The sequence below is a fragment of the Polypterus senegalus genome, chromosome 14 (genome assembly GCF_016835505.1).
Source record: "Polypterus senegalus isolate Bchr_013 chromosome 14, ASM1683550v1, whole genome shotgun sequence".
Lineage (NCBI taxonomy): Eukaryota > Metazoa > Chordata > Cladistia > Polypteriformes > Polypteridae > Polypterus > Polypterus senegalus.
The window spans coordinates 30,971,490-30,991,235 of NC_053167.1; the positions used below are offsets into that span (position 1 = coordinate 30,971,490).

Here is a 19,746-nt window from a genome sequence, read left to right on the forward strand (position 1 = left end):
GTGGTAGTGTTGGTGATAAGAAAAGTTTGAAGAAAATTGAAATCGAATTAAAGAAAGAAATTATTGAAAAGTATGAAAAAATCTACGATTTTGACTATTCTAAAGCAGAAAGAGGCCATTAAAGCAGCTGATGTTGCAAAAGGAGTTACAGTGTTAACCAAGCAGAGGTCTCAAGTTCTGGAAGAGGTGGAAAAACTGTTGCTAATGTGGTTGAACGAGAAGCAACTTGCAGGGAATAGTGTAAGCGAGGCGATATTATATGAGAAAGCCTGGAAGATTCATGGCAATTTGCTGCAAGGTTAGTTTTCTTGGTTTTTTATGGTTATTTTTTTGTATAAATTAAGGATTTTTCAAATTTTCATTTTTTTCCCTGTGCTTAAAACTCGTTAAAAAAGTGTTTACAGCGAGCGGTTCGTAAGGCTGTAATTTTCTCTGTTCAAGATTTTCTCAGTGTTATTCAATGTTTTTACATTTAGTTTACTATTACACTGTGCATTCTATGGTATAATTAACTGCTTAAAAGCCTTTAAAAAAATCTATTTACATACAGTTCGTATGGTCTGGAACAGATTAATTCTACTTACATACAATCTTATGAGGGAAATTAGTTCAGGTCACAACCAAATCAGTTTTGGAATGAATTACGGTCATGACCCAAGGTTCCACTGTATGTGTATGTATATATATATACATTATGCAGGTGCTGGTCATAAAATTAGAATATCATGACAAAGTTGATTAATTTCAGTAATCCCATTCAAAAAGTGAAACTTGTATATTAGATTCATTCATTACACACAGACTGATGTATTTCAAATGTTTATTTCTTTTAATTTTGATGATTATAACTGACAACTAATAAAAGTCCCAAATTCAGTATCTCGAAAATTAGAATATCAATTAAGACCAATGCAAAAAAAAAGGATTTTTAGAAATGTTGGCCAACTGAAAGGTATGAACATGAAAAGTATGAGCATGTACAGCACTCAATATTTAGTTGGGGCTCCTTTGGCCTGGATTACTGCAGCAATGCGGCGTGGCATGGAGTCGATCAGTCTGTGGCACTGCTCAGGTGTTATGAGAGCCCATGTTGCCCTAATAGTGGCCTTCAGCTCTTCTGAATTGTTGGGTCTGGCGTATTGCATCTTCCTCTTCACAATACCCCATAGATTTTTTGCTGGCCAATCAAAAACAGGGATACCATGGTCCTTAAACCAGGTACTGGTAGTTTTGGCACTTTGTGCAGGTGCCAGGTCCTGTTAGAAAATGAAATCTGCATCTCCATAAAGTTTGTCAGCAGCAGGAAGCATGAAGTGCTCTAAAACTTCCTGGTAGATGGCTACGTTGACCTTGGACCTCAGAAAACACAATGGACCAACACCAGCAGATGACATGGCACCCCAAACCATCACTGACTGTGGAAACTTTACACTGGACCTCAAGCAACATGGATTCTGTGCCTCTCCTCTCTTCCTCCAGACTCTGGGACCTTGATTTCCAAAGGAAATGCAAAATTTACTTTCATCAGAGAACATAACTTTGGACCACACCGCAGCAGACCAGTCGAGACGCTTCTGACGCTGTCTCTTGTTCAAGAGTGGCTTGACACAAGGAATGAGACAGCTGAATCCCATGTCTTGCATACATCTGTGCGTGGTGGTTTTTAAAGCACTGACTCCAGCTGCAGCCCACTCTTTGTGAATCTCTCCCCACAGTTTTGAATGGGTTTTGTTTCACAATCCTCTCCAGGGTGCAGTTATCCCTATTGCTTGTACACGTTTTTCTACCACATCTTGTCCTTCCCTTCACCTCTCTATTAATGTGCTTGGACACAGAGCTCTGTGAACAGTCAGCCTCTTTAGCAATGACCTTTTGTGTCTTGCCCTCCTTGTGCAAGGTGTCAATGGTCGTCTTTTGGACAACTGTCAAGTCAGCAGTCTTCCCCATGATTGTGTAGCCTACAGAACTAGACTGAGAGACCATTTAAAGGCTTTTGCAGGTGTTTTGAGTTAATTAGCTGATTAGAGTGTGGCACCAGGTGTCTTCAATATTGAACCTTTTCACAATATTCTAATTTTCCGAGATACTGAATTTGGGACTTTCATTAGTTGTCAGTTATAATCATCAAAATTAAAAGAAATAAACATTTGAAATACATCAGTCTGTGTGTAATGAATGAATCTAATATACAAGTTTCACTTTTTGAATGGAATTACTGAAATAAATCAACTTTGTCATGATATTCTAATTTTATGACCGGCACCTGTACTCTTAATATTAATGTTTCAATAATGTCTAGTATTACTTACAAAGTGATAATAGTTCTGGTCTTAATTTATTTTAATTTTTCAGTCATGTCTATCATGTCTATACTTATGTTCATTATTAAGTATTTAAGGTCTGTTTTAGCTGTTTTTTTCTGTCTTTGCTTTGGTGTTGTGGTTCATCTCAATGACATGGCTTAATCTTAAGGCTGGGCTGTTTTGCAGGTTATGCACCAATCACAACAGCAAGGGGCACTTTTGAGACCACCACAAGTCACTTTGGCACAAACACCAATGGTGACTCTTAGGCCACCCCAGAATCGGATTGTTTTGAGCACTCCTCAAGTTCATCTAAAACAGCTTTCAACAGGTAAGTACAAGATAAGCCAAAGGTCCACTAGGTATTTGAACATTTATATATATATATATATATATATATATATATATATATATATATATATATATATATATATATATATATATATATATATATATATGTGAACCACAAATCCTGAAATTAGTCCTCATTTAATAGACTAAGATTTACTAAATCACTTTTGCTCCAAAATTTAAGAGCAGTACCAGTTGAAAATAAAATGCACAGTATGTTACATAAACACTAAGAGTGAATGTCTTTTTATAGTACCAGAAACATGTGTTTTGATGAATAATTTAATCCTTATCATAGAAGGAAACAGTCCACTGGCAGATAGAGTCTTAAAATGGTGTAGACCCAGTCTTTTCAAATGGCTGCCCTTGGGCCCAGAAGCAACCTCCGAGTGGCCCAGCCTGTAGTCAGAAACACAGAGAAATAACGAGAAAAACACATTTCGCAATGCTTCGGAAATTCCTACATAAATTCCTAAAGTAGTACAGACCATGAATGCAACAGTCCGTGTAGCCTAGCAACATTCAATCCACTATTCAGCATGTTGTTGTGTGTCTAGAAGTAGTGGTAGTAGTCTATGATACTGTGATGACCGGTCGAATAAGGCACACAAGAGCTGCTTGTCCGGGAATCTTCAGAATGCTGACTACCTTTTTATTTTGTGTGACATACTGTAAACTGTGCCATACCACTACTTGTCTGGGTCATGAGGACACCACCAAAGAAAAAAAAAGAGAGAAAAAGAGCTCTTACTGCTCTTTTACCATTTGCTCCCCTCTCACCCTGATCCTATCACTCAGTTGTCCCTAGGGAGGTGCCCTGGGCCCTCACAAAGTACATTCCCCCCAAGACACCTCCCCCATAGCCCATGCAGTAGCGTGACACATCTCTGTAACAGCATAATGTGGGATATGTAATAAAGCCATGCCTAATCACACGTGATGTTTTAAAACAAACCTATGTTCTCTCATTGTGCAGTAGATGTTGTGTTAATGTGTGTTAGTTTCTGTTATCACTTGTTTTGGGTTTGTGCACTGGTAGTGTTGATAAATCTTTTTTATTCTCTTAAGTGCAGTTTGTGATATGACTAGGTCATGCAGTGGCGCAATAGTATCACTGCTGCCTCGCATTAAGAGATCTTGAATTCGCGTCCCAGGACCTCCCTGCATGGAGCACAAAGTGCATTGAGTAGTGAGAAAAGCGCTATATAAATGTAAAGAATTATTATTATTATTATTATTATTATTAAAATATCATTACGTGCTACTTACCGACCACTGATAATATCTGGCCCAGCTAAATTTCTTGATTAGGAAATCTGGCCCTACTTGATTTGTAATTGAATAGCCCTGGTGAAGACTGTTAAAGACATATTTAAAGAATGCTTTTATGAGTGGAATAGCACAGAATTAAAACTAAAGCTAAGTTTTTACTGTTAAGTTTTCAGAAAGTGTACCTTTCAACAATAGGTCTGTAGAGATATCTTTTTGCCTATCTACAAAGCAGATGACGTTGATCAAAAATGAGTCTAAGAGCTATTGCTATGCTACATTACATACTGTTTTCAGTAAGGGGAGATTTCAAAAGGGAAATAAGCATGATCGCATGTAATTCTTCAGAGGTGATTTGTATTCTACTCATTTTATACTTGTTTGAGTTTTATATGAAATTAAAAATCTATCTATCTATCTATCTATCTATCTATCTATCTATCTATCTATCTATCTATCTAAATACACAAAGGAGAAGCCATTCTTGCAGTACAGTGATAAAATATAAGAATGTTCAATGTATTTAAGTATTTTCCTGTACTTTACAGTCACATTCTTTATTTTCATGTTACATGGACAGTTACACATTCCAACATATACTCTTATAATTTTTCATACACAGCTGCAGCATTTCTGGGTCAGAGATAGTACACCATATTGCACTACTTCTATTGCTGTTGTAAAAACTGTCTTATGAAAGTGAGCCCTGTCAGTGGGAGTGTGTGAGAATAAATCTCAGTTAGGCTTCTTCTGTAGAGCCTCAATAGAAGAAAGTATTTGATTAATCTTCATATAGTATATTTAGATACCCAAAAAATTTTATGATAATAGCCATGCCTAATACATATGTATATTTTGTAATTCCTAGAGACATAAACATTTGCTTATTTTATTGTAAATTAATTTACTTAAATTAAGATTTTTGCCTATTGATTATTATGTGCTTAGGTTATTACCAATCATCTAAAGTGAAATCATAAATCCTAATTATTATGGTCTGAAAGTGTAGCTAGTACTGGCGGTTGATGACAGTGGCATTTTTGAATATTTCGACAATATCCTTTTTCCTTTCTAAGCTGTTCCCATTCTCTCCTTGCCATTGCAGTCCCTGTATTAAAACAAACAGTATTACCAGGTGGCAAAGCTTCTCCTGTAAGCTCAGTCCAGGCTGCAGCTTCTCAGAAGAACAAACTGAAAGACACTGGAGGAGGATCATTCCGGTGAGATTTTGTCTTAAATTTAGGAGGCAAGCACTTTTCTTATAAAAGGCTGTATCACTAACTTAATTTTAGGCAGTTAAGAACTATAAATGCTACCAGCAAATTTTGTTGTGTATATTTCTGAGCACTTAAAGAATCAAGCTTTTCTGACTTATATTCTTGCTAAATGTGTCATTTTTAAGTTTCAGCAAATATTGTGTAAACAGTAAAAAAATTGATTAAACTGGAAATGGCTAATGAACATCATATCTACAGGTGCCGGTCATAAAATTAGAATATCATGACAATGTTGATTTATTTCAGTAATTCCATTCAAAAAGTGAAATTTGTATATTAGATTTATTCATTACACACAGACTGATGTATTTCAAATGTTTATTTCTTTTAATTTTGATGATTATAACTGACAACTAATGAAAGTCCCAAATTCAGTATCTCGGAAAATTAGAATATAAATTAAGACCAATCCAAAAAAAGGATTTTTAGAAATGTTGGCCAACTGAAAGTTATGAACATGAAAAGTATGAGCATGTACAGCACTCAATATTTAGTTGGGGCTCCTTTGGCCTGGATTACTGCAGCAATGCGGTGTGGCATGGAGTCGATCAGTCTGTGGCACTGCTCAGGTGTTATGAGAGCCCATGTTGCTCTGATAGTGGCCTTCATCTCTTCTGAATTGTTGGGTCTGGCATATTGCATCTTCCTCTTCACAATACCCCATAGATTTTCTATGGGGTTAAGGTCAGACGAGTTTGCTGGCCAATCAAGAACAGGGATACCATGGTCCTTAAACCAGGTACTGGTAGCTTTGGCACTGTGTGCAGGTGCCAGGTCCTGTTGGAAAATGAAATCTGCATCTCCATAAAGTTCGTCAGCAGCAGGAAGCATGAAGTGCTCTAAAACTTCCTGGTAGACGGCTGCGTTGACCTTGGACCTCAGAAAACACAATGGACCAACACCAGCAGATGACATGGCACCCCAAACCATCACTGACTGTGGAAACTTTACACTGGACCTCAAGCAACGTGGATTCTGTGCCTCTCCTCTCTTCCTCCAGACTCTGGGACCTTGATTTCCAAAGGAAATGCAAAATTTACTTTCATCAGAGAACATAACTTTGGACCACTCAGCAGCAGTCCAGTCGAGGCGCTTCTGACGCTGTCTCTTGTTCAAGAGTGGCTTGACACAAGGAATGCAACAGCTGAAACCCATGTCTTGCATACGTCTGTGCATGGTGGTTCTTGAAGCACTGACTCCAGCTGCAGTCCACTCTTTGTGAATCTCCCCCACAGTTTTGAATGGGTTTTGTTTCACAATCCTCTCCAGGGTGCGGTTATCCCTATTGCTTGTACACTTTTTCTACCACATCTTGTCCTTCCCTTCGCCTCTCTATTAATGTGCTTGGACACAGAGCTCTGTGAACAGCCAGCCTCTTTAGCAATGACCTTTTGTGTCTTGCCCTCCTTGTGCAAGGTGTCAATGGTCGTCTTTTGGACAACTGTCAAGTCAGCAGTCTTCCCCATGATTGTGTAGCCTACATAACTAGACTGAGAGACCATTTAAAGGCTTTTGCAGGTGTTTTGAGTTAATTTGCTAATTAGAGTGTGGCTCCAGGTGTCTTCAATATTGAACCTTTTCACAATATTCTAATTTTCCGAGATACTGAATTTGGGACTTTCATTAGTTGTCAGTTATAATCATCGAAATTAAAAGAAATAAAAATTTGAAATACATCAGTCTGTGTGTAATGAATGAATCTAATATACAAGTTTCACTTTTTGAATGGAATTACTGAAATAAATCAACTTTGTCATGATATTCTAATTTTATGACCGGCACCTGTATAAATGCAATTCATATTAGGTGTTTTTACTTTCCCTTCACACAAATTATTTTCTATAAAATTTAAACTGCCCTCTACTTGTTTTTAAGGGTATCAGTTATACAGTACTGCATATAATAAGTAGTTCTAACTTTACACAGTGGCACATTACTTTATGGTGCATTTGGTTTAAACACAGAAAAGAATGTGTTATTGCATGAGAAACCTTCAGAATTTGTTGAGGTCAAAAGTTCAATCCTACAGCAATCATTGCTGGTGCATTTTTTCATTTCTTTAATAATTAAGATAAAAATGTAATTTACAGATGACACTATATTAAGTGGATTAAAAGTTAATCTACAGTCAAGAATCCCTACTGAAGAGCTTGGGAGAGAATCTAGTATGGACACATATGTATCAAATGAAGCTTAAAGTAAATATACATATAAAGTGATATTTGTTATAAGTACACAATGGAGTGGTCTGGAGCTAGAAAGCATCGGTACAGCAACAAATGCCAGCCCCTTCAACTTGTTTGTACTTCAGAAACAATTTGTAAAAAAAGTGCTAATAGACGCAGTCAATTACGGGTATATTTGACAAAAATGGTAGGAATTGTTATTTTGCACAAAGGATTATGGATACTTAGAGCAAGTTGCAAGTTAAAAGTAGCACATAGAAGAACTTCAAGCTATGACATGATATTCGGCAACATTGGATAAAATGCTGTTAAGTCCCTTTTGCTATGTTCAATGTAAAAACCTCTGGAATCTAACTGTGATATTCTCACAACTAAGCTTGAAAAGTATACTTATTTCAGTGGTGTGCTTTGTTATGTTGGTCTTTTCGTAAATTTTTTTATGTAAGTTTCTGGCACATGATTGATATCTGCTCCTCTGAGCATTATTTCAGTATATTTATTGCCTCTGATTCCAGTATCTCTTGACTACTCTTTTAGCAGTTACCTATTACATGGGTAAAGCACCCAACATTCAAAGCTGATGTTATCTAAATCCTTAGGTTGAGCTAAAAAAATTTGTCAAGAATTGTATAAAAAACTGTGCATACCCTTCTATGTTTTCTTTCCAACAGCAGCTTTAGCAACTTACCTCATACATACAATCATATTTTCTCATTTCCTCTAACATCCCACACTTCTGATGCAGAAAAAGAAGTACTGCCACTCAGGAAGGTGGCTCTGGAATACTAAAATGCTAATATCTACGTTAACAAATTGTACATTCATGTAAAATCAGACTGTTTCTTTCTGATTGTCACAGCAAACCCATTTTTTCTGAGAAAGACATTATTAACATTAGCTCAATTTTCATATTTGACAACAACAGTATGACCAATCGTTAACAGAACCAAGTAGATATGATTTTAATACAGTCTTGTTTCTTTTAGCAAAATCTGAGGCACCCTTTCTCCTCAGAAATATTTCAACATTGATATGCATCATAAATCATGGATTGGTACAAAAAAAGCAGGTTTTACGAACGTGCAAAACAGTTTCTTACAGTTAAGTAAATCTCACATGGGGCTATGTCACCTACAGTTCTTCCATTTATCCATCTATTTCCTGAATGCATTTTATCATTGATAAAGTTACAGATCCAGTTCAGATAATCATTTAAATGTTTAATACTTAAAATGTCTGTTACTGTGAATAGTTAAGTGAGCAGAAAATGAACTGATCACCAAAAGGCATAAAGTTAAAGATGACACATTTCTTTAATATTTTAATCAAGATTACATCTTTATTTCCTTCATTCACAAGTATAAAATACCAAAAAAATTAAAAATGAGACCTATTCACTGATTTTCAATGTTGTTTAGGTCGGGGGGACTATAAGGGCCATAGTAAAAATGTCAGCTTGCGCCTCTTCAGGTATTCCATTGTAGATTTTGAGGTGTGTTTCAGATCATTATCTTGTTGTTGGACCCATTCTTTTTTAACTTTAACTTTTTATGGTGTGATATTTGCTTCAAGAATTTGCTGGTATTTCTTTGAATCCATTCTACCTCTACCAATGACAAGTTCCCTGCGCCACTGTAACACAAGCACAAAGTATGGTCAATCCAACCTGATGGTTAATAGATAGAAGGGTGTTCTTTTCAAGGAAGTCAGCACACTTTTTTTCTCCAAACATACCTCTATTTTGACTTCATAAGTCCACAGGACTTGCTTCCAGATTACTTGTTTAGATGTTCATTTTCAAACTTCAGGCTCTGAATTTTGTGGCTGGGATGCAGGAAAGGTTTTCTTCTGCTGGCTGTACCATGATGATCGTATGTGTTCAGGTGTTGCTGCACAGTAGAACAGTGCCCCACCAATCCAGAGTTTGCTTAATGTTCCTTTTGTTCTTTTGTAGTCAAATGGCGGTTTTTAGTTGCCTTCCTAGCAATCCAAAAAACAGTCTTACAGAAAGTTTTCTTAATTTTCCAGACCTCAACTTGACCTCCACCATTCCTATTAAATGCCATTTCTTAATAACATTGCAAACTGAGGAAATAAATACCTGAAAACACTTAGCTATCTTTTTGTAGCCTTCTCCTGCTTTGTGAACGTTGATTATTTTATTTTTCAGAGTGCTAGGCAGCTGCATAAAGGAGCTTATGGCTGCTGTTTGTTGGGTCAAGGTGTGAGGAGTCGGAAAATTTATAGAGTTGTGCAATTTGCATCACCTGGGGTTTCCTAATAATGACTGTGAATAAACTGGAGCCCTAATGAGCTAAAGTGTGAGAGCTTGGGAAAAGTTATCGGGGACCTCAGATACCTTGGGTTGCCCAAATCTACATGGTGCTCCTTTTCTTTTTTTTATTTTACAACTGTACACAACAAAAACAATACACTAAATCTTGCATAAAATGCTGAAAAGAAATGTGTCATCTTTAACTTTATGCCTTTTGGTGATCAGTTCATCGTCTGGTTACTTAACTGTTCACAGTAAGACATTTTAAGCAAGAGTGCCAATGGTATGTTACTTTGGCAAAAATGAAAACTAAATGAGGCAGTCGCCTAGTTTATTTAACATTGGCACTTTTTACACAGGCATAGACCCAACTGACAATTCATTCTCTTTTATCCATGTTTTGTGTTTTCAATTTTTTTGAGATAATTGACTGAAGACCTTTTTTATGTGTGCATTCAGGGATGATGATGACATTAATGATGTTGCCTCCATGGCTGGAGTTAACTTGTCTGAGGAGAGTGCACGGATCTTGGCAACAAATTCTGACCTGGTGGGGACACTAATGAGATCTTGTAAAGATGAAGCATTTTTCTTCACTCCTTCATTACACAGAAGAATAGCAGAAATAGGTATTTTGTAAATTTATTCAATAGTCTGTGTTCTTTGAAATTAATTAATTGTCATTTTCAGGTTTTAATTATCAGAACAGATTAGCAGATTATCAAATATGTATTATATATGCAAAACAAATACTTTATATTTTGTTTTTTACTTATTAATATGCACATTTTGCTTCAGTATGGGTAAGTAATGTGTTGATTTTATCATATAATTCAGTACAAACAAAACTGCTTTGTTTAACAAAATTCATCTTTAATTTATGCAGATTATTATGAAAGTGTCATCAGAGAGCTTTGAAAGTTTCTCTCCTACGTTAAAGTGACATTGTTTTATTATTTTGGTTTTGGCTTTGAGTTCTTATCCTATCAAGATGTAACAACTCAGTGAACTTAGAGCAAGGAAGGACATGGTTAGTAGTTCAGATGGAGCAACAGGGCATACTCTATGGGAGGTGAGGAGAAGACTGTTTGATATCTGAGTCAGCCAAAATCAGCTACATGTGTGCTTTGTGGTAGCCAGGACAGGTTTATTGTATGAAGTTTTTTTTTTTTTTTTTTGTCTATTTTTCCTCTTTTCTTTATGTAGTTTGTACTCTCATAGTATTTTTCTCATTGCTAAAGTTGACTAAGTCACTAAGCACAACACTAAAGGAACTATGGTCAAATTGAAGAAATGATATTCCCAAGTATATACACAAGATAATTTTGAGAAAATCAGGAGGATCATCATGATTATTTATTTGTGCAGTGTAAATTTACCAAGTTTGTGATAAAGTGATTATGTTGCATTTTTTAAGCCATTGGATGGTTACATATGTAAAATCAGACTTCTTTTGCTGCCATTGAAAATTTCTACAATGGCTGTCATATTAGACAATAATTAAGGTTTTAACATATGTGCAAACAGGTATATTTTCAAATATAGGTTAAACAATGTGCATTTGTATTGTGTGTAATATTTTTAGTTTTATTGATATTGTCACAAGCCACCTGTGTCCTGCTTGTAGATGAGAGCCAACCAAGAATAGGATGGCGAATGCTGAGTAAAAAATAAGGCAATTGGATGTTCTGGTGCAGAAATATATACAGTCCCAAAAAAGGTAATATAAAGAAATAATAATCCACAAAATAATCCAACAGTTAAACAGCACTAAGTCCAAAAGTGAGAAAAGCAAAATAAACAAAAATGCAGCTTTAAAGAAAACAAACTCAATCCAAGTCAAAATCTGCCTTAAAATCAGTTATAAAAATATGTTTCTGAATTAGCCTAGAACAAAACCAAAGCTCCCAAAAATCGAGGACCTTCACTAGCTAAAAGGAGTAACTTAAACTCCTAAAATACAGCCAGCCAGCCACTGAGCCAATTTGTCCCTCGCTGTCTGCTGAATGCACAGCACATTTCTCTGCAACCACTGTCCCTTGAACATGTTTTTTTTTCTCCCCATCCTCCAGGCCAGGTTAACCGACTTATACTGGACAGAGTCCAAAATCATTTAAAGGAAATATCATTTCCATAATGATTTAGGGCCAGTTTATGCTTCACACTCAAAATGCGTACGCACGCGCATCACGCGTTCCCAGCGTTCATTTGACGTGTCCTCTGAGCACATCCTCAGAAATTAACGTGACACGTGCGCAAGTTACAGTACCAGCAAAAAGTCAGGGTGCGCAGTGTGATAAAGTCAGGACGTGATATCAGAGTCTCTGTTTAGTATCTGCATGTGACAGAAAGCCACTATGCTGATCGTACAGGATCGATGTGCATGCTTCGATGTTTGATGAATGATTTGATGTGGTGAAGCAAAATGCCAACATACAAATGCATTCATGGTGCTTTTACATTCAAGCATTGCATCTTCCCCATTGTAAACGTCTCACATACCATCTTCTATGCCATCTTTTTTTTGTTATTTTTGTTTTTGCACATATTTGAGCCACAGAGAAATAAAAATTAGGGACACAGTGAAAAGGTCTGTTTTGTGATTAATGTGGAAATTTTGGCTTAATCGCCACACAGAACACATTAAATGTATGATATTCCAGCTCTCTGCACATTTAGAGTCCTTAGATTTATACTTGATATCACTTTCATAATGAAATGCATTAAAGAATTTATATTAAATTTTACAGATAAATCGTTAACTTCATTTACATAATAAATACTGTTAATAATTACACATGTGGGAGCGACACGGTGGTGAAGCGGTAGCGCTGCTGTCTTGCAGGGAGTTACGTTTCCAATGTTCCCTGCCTGGAGTTTGCATGTTTTCCAGGTGGGTTTCCACAGTGTGCTGCAGTTTCCGTCCAAAAACATGAAGGTTTGGGGATTTGTTGATGCTAAAATGACACTACTGTATGTCAGTGCTTATATTCACCTTGAGATGAGATGATGCCCTGTTCAGGGATTATTTCTTCTTTGGGCGCATCCCTGGATTTATGGATTTAATCATTAAACATCCCTCCTTTTCAAAGATATTGTGGCAAGGTGTCCTCGGAATTTAATGGGTGTTTCAGGGAATTCACAACACAGGGAAGCCAAACCAGTTCTCACCATGATGGTACCTCGTACTGCCACCTGGTGGAATCTTCCAGATTCACGTAAAGTATGCACACAAGTATAAACAGTACAGCGCTTGCGTAGCAGTAGCATCCACTGGAGCACAAGTCACGTTGCATGAAGTATAAACCTGGCCTTACCCTGTAGCAGGACAAGACTAACTACTTTCTTAAAGTGGGGAAATGAACTGACACACTCATATATGGTGTAAAGTTTGGTTATAACGTAACACAAGCAGTAATAACAAAAATCACCCTTTTAAAAATAAATCAACAAATACATTAAAACAAACCCTGACCAGACCAAAAAACCTAAAGGAAATCAACAAAAATGAACATACACTTCCCCACATTGGTCTTTTCTGGCTTCCTGTTCTCTGTACATACGGCAGTCCAAAGCGCCATGTTTAAAATTGTCTCCCAACCTCCGCAGACATCTTTGTTTACTGGAAGCCATATGGAAAACAACTAAACTTGTGCACCTCCCTCATAAAAATGATCAATGGTAAGTGCTGTGACTTTGCTCTGCACTACCATCACTTATTGAACTACACTATTTGATCTTTTAATTGCATCACCACATCACACTTATATGTAATGTTTTACATTTTTTTGCACATTGTATATCTGTAAAGCATTAAATGCTTGTGCACAGTTACTTAAAATACATGGAAACTGCAGCTTTCATACGAATGTGACATATGAAAACACATTCTTTCACAAAAACAGCATTCTCTGCATGGACAAAGTAGTAGTAATTGTAATAGCAGCTATAAAAGCATCTACAGAGTACAGTGAAATTCCCCCGTGTTATGTCTTACCCAGATGTAAAACATTGACACTCTCTGACACCTTGATAAAGGAGAATGTTTTAAAACTTTTCCATTCATCCATCCTCTTCCACTTATCCGAGATCGGGTCGCAGGGGCAGCAGCTTAAGCAGAGATGCCCATACTTCCCTCACCCCGGCCACTTCTTCTGGCTCTTCCGGGGGAATCCAGAGGTGTTCCCAGCCCAGCTGGGAGACATAGTCCCTCCAGCGTGTCCTGGTGGAGTCCAGCTCTCACTGGAAACGGGTTTGACTTACTGCCGGCAATGTGGACCAAGCTCTGACACCGGTTGTGCAGGGACCGAACAGTCCTTATCAGGGGGTCCGGTACCCCATACTCCCGGAGCACCCCCCACAGGATTCCCCGAGGGACATGGTCGAATGCCTTTTTCAAGTCCACAAAACACATGGAGAATGGTTGGGCAAACTCCCATGCACCCTCCAGGACCCTGCTAAGGGTATAGAGCTGGTCCACTATTTCGCGACCAGGACGAAAACCACACTGTTCCTCCTGAATCCGAGGTTCGACTATCTGACGGACCCTCCTCTCCAGGACCCCCGAATAGACTTTTTCAGGGAGGCTGAGGAGTGTGATCCCTCTGTAGTTGGAACACACCCTCCTGTCCCCCTTCTTAAAGAGGGGGACCACCACCCCGATCTGCCAATCCAGAGGCACTGTTCCCGATATCCATGTGATGTTGCAGATGCGTGTCAACCACGACAGTCCTACAACATCCAGAGCCTTCAGGAACTCCGGGCATATCTCATCCACCCCTGGGGACCTACCACCAAGGAGTTTTTTGACCACCTCGGTGACATCAGTCCCAGAGATGGGGGAGCCCACCTCCGTTTCCCCAGGCTCTGCTTCCTCATTGGAAGGCATGTTAGTGGGATTGAGGAGGTCTTCGAAATACTCCCCCCACCGACCCACAACGTCCCGAGTTGAGGTCAGAGCACACCATCCCCACCATATACAGTGTTGACACTGCACTGCTTCCCCCTCCTGAGACGCTGGATGGTGGCCCAGAATCTCCTCGAAGCCGTCCGAAAGTCATTCTCCATGGCCTCCCCAAACTCCTCCCACACCCGAGTTTTTGCCTCAGCAACCACCGAAGCCGCAATCCGCTTAGCCTGTTGGTACCTATCAGCTGCCTCCAGAGTCCCACAGGACAAAAGGGTCCTGTAGGACTCCTTCTTCAGCTTGACGGCATCCCTCATCGCTGGTGTCCTCCAACCAATTTGGGGATTGCCGTCACGACAGGCACTGACCACCTTAAGGCCACAGCTCCAGTCAGCCGCCTCAACAATAGAGGCATGGAACATGGCCCATTCGGACTCAATGTCCCCCACCTCCCTCGGGACATGGTCTAAGTTCTGCCGGAGAGAGGTGACATTCCACGTCCCAAGAGCCAGTTTCTATAGCCGAGGATCGGACCACCGAGGTCCCCACCTTCGGCCACCACCCACCTCACACTGCACCCGACCTCCTTGGCCCCTCCCATAGGTGGTGAGCCCATAGGAAGGGGGACCCACGTTGCCTCTTCGGGCTGTGCCCGGCCACCAGGCGCTCGCCATCGAGCCCCACCTTCAGGCCTGGCTCCCAAGGGGGTCCCTGGTGACCCACGTCCGGGCGAGGGAAAACGCTGTCCAAATTTTTTGTTCTTCATAGGAGGTTATGTTGAATCGCTCTTTGTCTCATCCCTCACCTAGGACCAGTTTGCCTGGGGTGGCCCTACCAGGGGCATAAAGCCCTGGACAACAGAGCTCCTAGGATCATTGGGACATGCAAACCCCTCCACCACGATAAGGTGGTGGTTCAAGGAGGGGTTAAAACTCTTTATTTTATTTAAAGAAAAACATAAGTGTAGACAGGTGTTGTAGTACTCTGGTTTTGACATTTCTGATATAGAAATGTAGTCGGTATAAAAGTAATGTGATCAAAGAAAATGCAGAGTAAGGCACACTGCATTGTGTCTTTCTACTTGTAATGCATAATAGAACTCCATTAAAAATAAATAAAACAAAAAAAAAACCTTTTGATTAATCAAATACTGTAAATTATGGTATTAATCAGTTTTTCTTTTCCACTCTGCTATGCTTCTTTATACTCCTGGCAGCCATGTCATAACATTCCTAAACATCTTGCTTTAATATAAATTAAGGCACTGTGAAACTTTTATGTGTTTTTGAAGTGATACGCTGAATGTACTAAAAGTTGCATTGTGATTGTGTATTTCCCCCATTTAGCAGAAGCATTTAGGCAAAGAAATAATATGCAAAATGAGTATGACTGCTTATCTAGAAACTACTAAATCAACAAACAATACAGGAAAAGAGTATTAAAATCAAGCACAAGGAGTGTGGATTAGATAGATGCATACAGTAGATAAATAGATGGATGGATGGATGCAGCTAGTTAACAATAGTTATGGTGTGTAGGATGCAGGATGCCAGCTGAATGCCATGGACCAGAGCTGGCAGTCAAGAAATAACAGATGGCACTCTCTTTTTACCCTTTTACATTTGCAGCATAAATGTCATACAAGTGACCTTAATATTTTTTTTTTCATCACACCTCCTTGTTTTAATTATTGTGTGTCAAATCATCAGCCAACTAAGATGCAGATTGGATGTGAAACAGTATGTTGGCAGAGGTAGCTAAAATAAGAATTGGTGGTATTAAAAGGACTCTAAAATTATGATTTTAAAGATTTTATATTAACAAGGAGAGATTAGAAATATGGCACTTACTTGCCATTATCTTTTGTGAATGGAAATTAGAGTTTGCCTAATGTGATGGATGCATAACATCTCCTTCATTAAAAATGAGTTTTTCAATTCAAATAAGATTTTTTTTTTAATCCATTCAAATTATATTTGAATAATGACATTCGATCTGACAGGTGTAAGGTGTATATTTATAATACAATATCTGGTAAACTGCTGTCCGTGGATGTGCATAAATAACTAAAAATGAATACCAAATATTTATTGAAGTCCATTCTTTTCTCACAACAGGTAAAAAATTTGGATTTTCAGAAGTAAGTCCAGAAATAGTAAATTATGTATCTCATGCAACACAGCAAAGGTTGCAAAGCCTAATAGAGAAAGTTTCAGAAGTTGCACAGCTGAGGAATGTATCCTATAAGGTATGTTTATTTTTACCTTAGTTTAACATTGTACCCTTTTTGCTTTTGTAGTAATTTGTATAGTTTTAGTTTATTCTCATTTTTTTCAAACACCGTTTTAAGAATCTTTGTCAAAACAAGTAAAAGTTAAAAGTGAGCCATAACATCACATATTTTTGATAGACCTTTGCATGTTTTTGATAATTTGCCTGGCCCAAAGTGAGTTCATGGGTCAAATTGGCTGGCAAACTTGCCATATCTAAAGAATAGGTGTCACTGTGATGGTCATTTGCCATTGTAGACATGGCACAGGACTACCCTAATTTTAATAACTTTGTGACAGGATGGAGGCTTTTTTAAAATTTCAGTTGAGTTTTTCTTGTCTCAACATGGTTAAATGGGTCATACTGACTGGCAAAGTTGGCACACTGTAATCTGATGAAAGAGATTTATGTGATATTTAATTGGAACAAACAAAAGAAAAGAGGTTTCTGGGATGGGCTCCAGCTTCCCTGTGACTCTGCCTCTACTCAGAATGAAATGGGTTTAGAAATTGAATGGGTGCATGGATAAATGCACAAATAAATACAGTAAATGAAATTAAAATAAATAAAAGTAGTCAAATGTAACACTAAATAGATAATAATAACATGAAATGCAAGTATAAATAATTAAATGGGTATGGAAATATGCCTCTTGTTTCTTATGCCTTTATGTCAGTCAGTCATTTTCAAACCCACTTAGTCTTGAACTTGGGCACAGGGGTCTACCAGAGCCTATTCCAGCCAACATAGGGTGCCAGCCCATCGCAAGGTGAGCACACACACACACAATTTATTAACGTCAAAGCACCTAAGCTGCATGTCTTTGAGAGGAAAGCCCCTCAGACACGGGGAGCACTTGCAAACTGACATAATTAATGTTGTTATGTATTTATTGTCATATTTCACAGTTCTTTGATTTACTTTGCGTATTTATTTTTTTCCTAAATTTTCATCCATTATAAGGCTGTAACATTCTCTGGACTCAGTCATTAATCTAATTCAGTGCTCCCATAGCAAAAGGAAGGCGGGGTTATTATTTCATGTTCCCCACCCCAAATCTATGACCAAGAATGCCAAAATCTGAAGGTTAGGAACATTCTGCAACATCAAACATCTGCACACTCGGCTTAGATGTCATGTAAAGTTTAAAACGCACACAGTTAATTTCATGCTCTCACTTTTTTTTGTTAATTGCATGTTGTCATTGTTTTATTAATTTTATTGTATCAGTTTTATTTTGTTTTTGCGTTTTGCTCTTTGGAGCCAGTGTAAGGAGGCTAAGTATGAAGTACGATCGCTGTCAAAAATAACATAAGTATTCTACCTTTGTGGCATATGCGTAGTAACAAAAATCGATTGCTTCTTTCTCGATAACGAATGCCTTGTGTGTCCAATGACATATTTTTGAAAGTTTCTTCACGCCTGAGAATTGTACTCATAATTTTAAGAAGCAAGCATATTTTATAGGAGTGAGCGTAATTTTCAGCAGCAAGCATAAGTTTCAGAAGTACAAGCGTAATTGACATGTGTGAAATGTAAATTTGACTTAAATTATTACTAGTTATTTTTGACAGCAATCTTACTCCATAGACTCAGCTGTGATCTGGTTTTAAATTGAGAAGCTATATTTTACTAGTGTTCCAAATTGTTACAAAAATAAAACACATTTTTTTATTAATTGTTCACTTTGACTTTTTAAGATGTACTGGAAATAGGTCAGAGATAGTGCAAACTCATCATGTATTTGTCTTATCTGTTTTGTATATTCGGTTCTTAATTGTATTTACATACATGTACTTCTGTAATTATACATAGTTACAATGATGCAAGCCAGTGACGTAACAGCTGTTTATTTTCCAAAATATCTCTGTATAGACCTTTACTGTATAGCTATTTTATATTTATTTATATCACTTATTTTATAAGCTCATAATTTAGTATTATTCTTGTTCATTGTTCAGTCGGCATATGGTTTTCCTGTTTATTTGAAAGCAAAACCTAGTTAGATTTGTACAGGCTAGTTTCTTTCTGTATGGATGTCATATCTTTGCTGTGATTTTGAGTTATGCATCTGCTAGTGCATTAGAGTGAATGTAAACACATTGTTCTTTTTTAACCTTTATATTATTTTTTATTAATGACAATACAGTTCCATTTAACCTTTACTGTTAGGCCTTCCTGATATATATTTTTAAAATTATTAACATATGTAGTACTTTATTAGTATTGAATTAAATTAGTATCTTGACAGTGAAGTGTGTGAAAAGGACAATATACTTTAGAAAATAGCAAAATAAAACAAAATGCTATTTTCAGTGATTGTGTTTATTCATTAAATGCCATTTCTGAATTTATAATAAATATTAATTTTAATATACATTGTCAGAAATGTCATCTAAGATGTTACATGTACAGTGCATCTGGAAAGTATTCACAGCGCATCACTTTTTCCACATTTTATTATGTTACAGCCTTATTCCAAAATGGATTAAATTAATTTTTTTCCTCATAATTCTACACTCAACACCCCATAAAGACAACGTGAAAAAAGTTTACTTGAGGTTTTTGCAAATTTATTAAAAATAAAAAAACTGTGAAAACACATGTTCATAAGTATTCACAGCCTTTGCCATGAAGCTCCAAATTGAGCTCAGATGCATCCTGTTTCCCCTGATCATCCTTGAGATGTTTCTGCAGCTTAATTGGAGTCCACCTGTGGTAAATTCAGTTGATTGGACATGATTTGGAAAGGCACAGACCTGTCTATATAAGGTCCCACAGTTGACAGTTCATGTCAGAGCACAAAACAAGCATGAAGTCAAAGGAATTGTCTGTAGACCTCCGAGACAAGATTGTCTCGAGGCACAATTCTGGGGCAGGTTACAGAACAATTTCTGCTGCTTTAAAG

The 19,746-nt window shown here is 37.6% G+C and overlaps 1 protein-coding gene across 2 annotated transcripts in view; it reads left to right on the plus strand.

Moving 5' to 3' along the window:
- taf4a (TAF4A RNA polymerase II, TATA box binding protein (TBP)-associated factor) overlaps positions 1-19,746 on the plus strand; it is a 113,576-nt gene that overhangs the window by 68,470 nt on the left and 25,360 nt on the right. The window contains exons 9-12 of one of the 2 annotated variants that reach the window (XM_039734444.1): positions 2,490-2,634; positions 5,029-5,143; positions 10,121-10,290; positions 16,685-16,815. In XM_039734444.1, coding sequence (XP_039590378.1) covers positions 2,490-2,634; positions 5,029-5,143; positions 10,121-10,290; positions 16,685-16,815 — 561 coding nt within the window. Of the gene's footprint in view, positions 1-2,489; positions 2,635-5,028; positions 5,144-10,120; positions 10,291-11,288; positions 11,359-16,684; positions 16,816-19,746 lie in introns of those variants that run through there. The other variant, XM_039734445.1, reaches the window with a different exon arrangement.